The sequence below is a fragment of the Etheostoma spectabile genome, chromosome 8 (assembly GCF_008692095.1).
Source record: "Etheostoma spectabile isolate EspeVRDwgs_2016 chromosome 8, UIUC_Espe_1.0, whole genome shotgun sequence".
Classification (NCBI taxonomy): domain Eukaryota; kingdom Metazoa; phylum Chordata; class Actinopteri; order Perciformes; family Percidae; genus Etheostoma; species Etheostoma spectabile.
The window spans coordinates 33,452,155-33,453,496 of NC_045740.1; the positions used below are offsets into that span (position 1 = coordinate 33,452,155).

The window sequence follows — 1,342 nt, forward strand, 5'->3', positions numbered from 1 at the left end:
TCTCTGACAGGTTACAGCCACTCAACCTTGAAAGAAATGTTCACATTTTACCACATTGCTCTTATTATTTAATGTGATTGAAATGCATGTTTTCAATAATGCAATCTTTTCAAATTTCTCTGCCTAATGAAGAGCATCTTTGTTTCTGTTCAGCTGTGTTTGTGTTGGTTAGTCAGCTGTAAAAGAGATATAAATAACAGAGAACAATAAGTAGAGACCTTAAAAGTGTTAAGGTCTTAAAAGTTATTCTGTTGTTTGCCTGTGTTTCATTACACACTGTCGTGAAGACAGTTTTTAAAAGTCTAATAAATTTAAGAGATTTTTATTTCACATTTGATAAAACCACTGTGACACTTTAAATCAGCTTAAAGCCGCCTGTACATAATAAGAGGTAAACCGAGGTGAGGGCGCAAAGCATATTGCAGACACAGCGGCAAAGTGTAGCGCAGGTACAGTGTATGTCATCATTGCTTCTGGTTTTGGTTGCGCCTTGAAAGGTCAGTAGCTATCGAGGTCAAAGTTGAAATAATTTGAACTTTGAGTTCAGCGCTCAGTGACAATTTTGATTAGTGCACCACGCCAAGAGTAAGGCTTTCTCCAAATTGTCTTCATGACTCTCCCTATAGAAAAACAATGGCACAACCAGTTTTAAAACAGATCATGTGTAATTGGCTTCATACTCACCTGAGATTTTCCAATGTACAGTACGGACTTTGAAGTCCAGCAGACAGAAGCTTCACTCCTGAATCCTGCAGGTTGTTGTTACTCAGGTCTAACTCTCTCAGACTGGAGGACTGGAAGCTGAGAACTGAGGACAAAGTTGCACAGCTTCCCTCTGAGAGGTTACAGCCATTTAACCTGAAAAGAAAGAAATGTATGTATTGCATTTTCCCTGTATAATGATTAACATTTTTATGTTTATATGTGCATGTTTGTGTTGGTCAGTCATCTTTAACAGAGATCTAAGTAATAGAAACTACTGATCACAAACATCGCACCGAGAGCTGAGCCAGAAGCCAAAGCTCTCGATTGACTGGTCAGTTTTTGTTCCTACCCTCACCTATGGATGGATGGTCATAAAATAACAAAAATGATCTGATTTTACCTGCGTTTTGTTGCACCCTATTTTAAGATAGAGTTTAAAAAAGTCTGATAAATTGAGGTGACTTTGAATTTCCAATTTTTTGGAAATCTATAAAACCACTGTGCCACTTTACAATCATCCTATTACTGACCTGAGAGTTTCCAGTGGGCAGAATGGACTCTGAAGTCCAGCAGACATCAGCTTCCGTCCTGAATCCTGCAGGTCATTGTTACTCAGGTCCAGCTCTTTCAGACTAGA

At 38.6% G+C, this 1,342-nt stretch overlaps 1 protein-coding gene across 2 annotated transcripts in view; it reads right to left on the minus strand.

Annotated features, from left to right (window-relative positions):
- The window catches only part of LOC116694544 (NACHT, LRR and PYD domains-containing protein 12), a 16,072-nt gene that overhangs the window by 1,978 nt on the left and 12,752 nt on the right, over positions 1 to 1,342 (minus strand). Inside the window, exons 12-14 of one of the 2 annotated variants that reach the window (XM_032524293.1) lie at positions 1,236 to 1,342; positions 685 to 858; positions 1 to 26 (exon numbers count right to left, since the gene is read on the minus strand). The exon at positions 1 to 26 is cut by the window's left edge and continues 148 nt beyond it; the exon at positions 1,236 to 1,342 is cut by the window's right edge and continues 67 nt beyond it. The exons of the other annotated variant lie outside the window; for it this stretch is intronic. Coding sequence (XP_032380184.1) covers positions 1 to 26; positions 685 to 858; positions 1,236 to 1,342 — 307 coding nt within the window. The remainder of the gene's footprint in view (positions 27 to 684; positions 859 to 1,235) is intronic. 2 annotated transcript variants of the gene reach the window in all.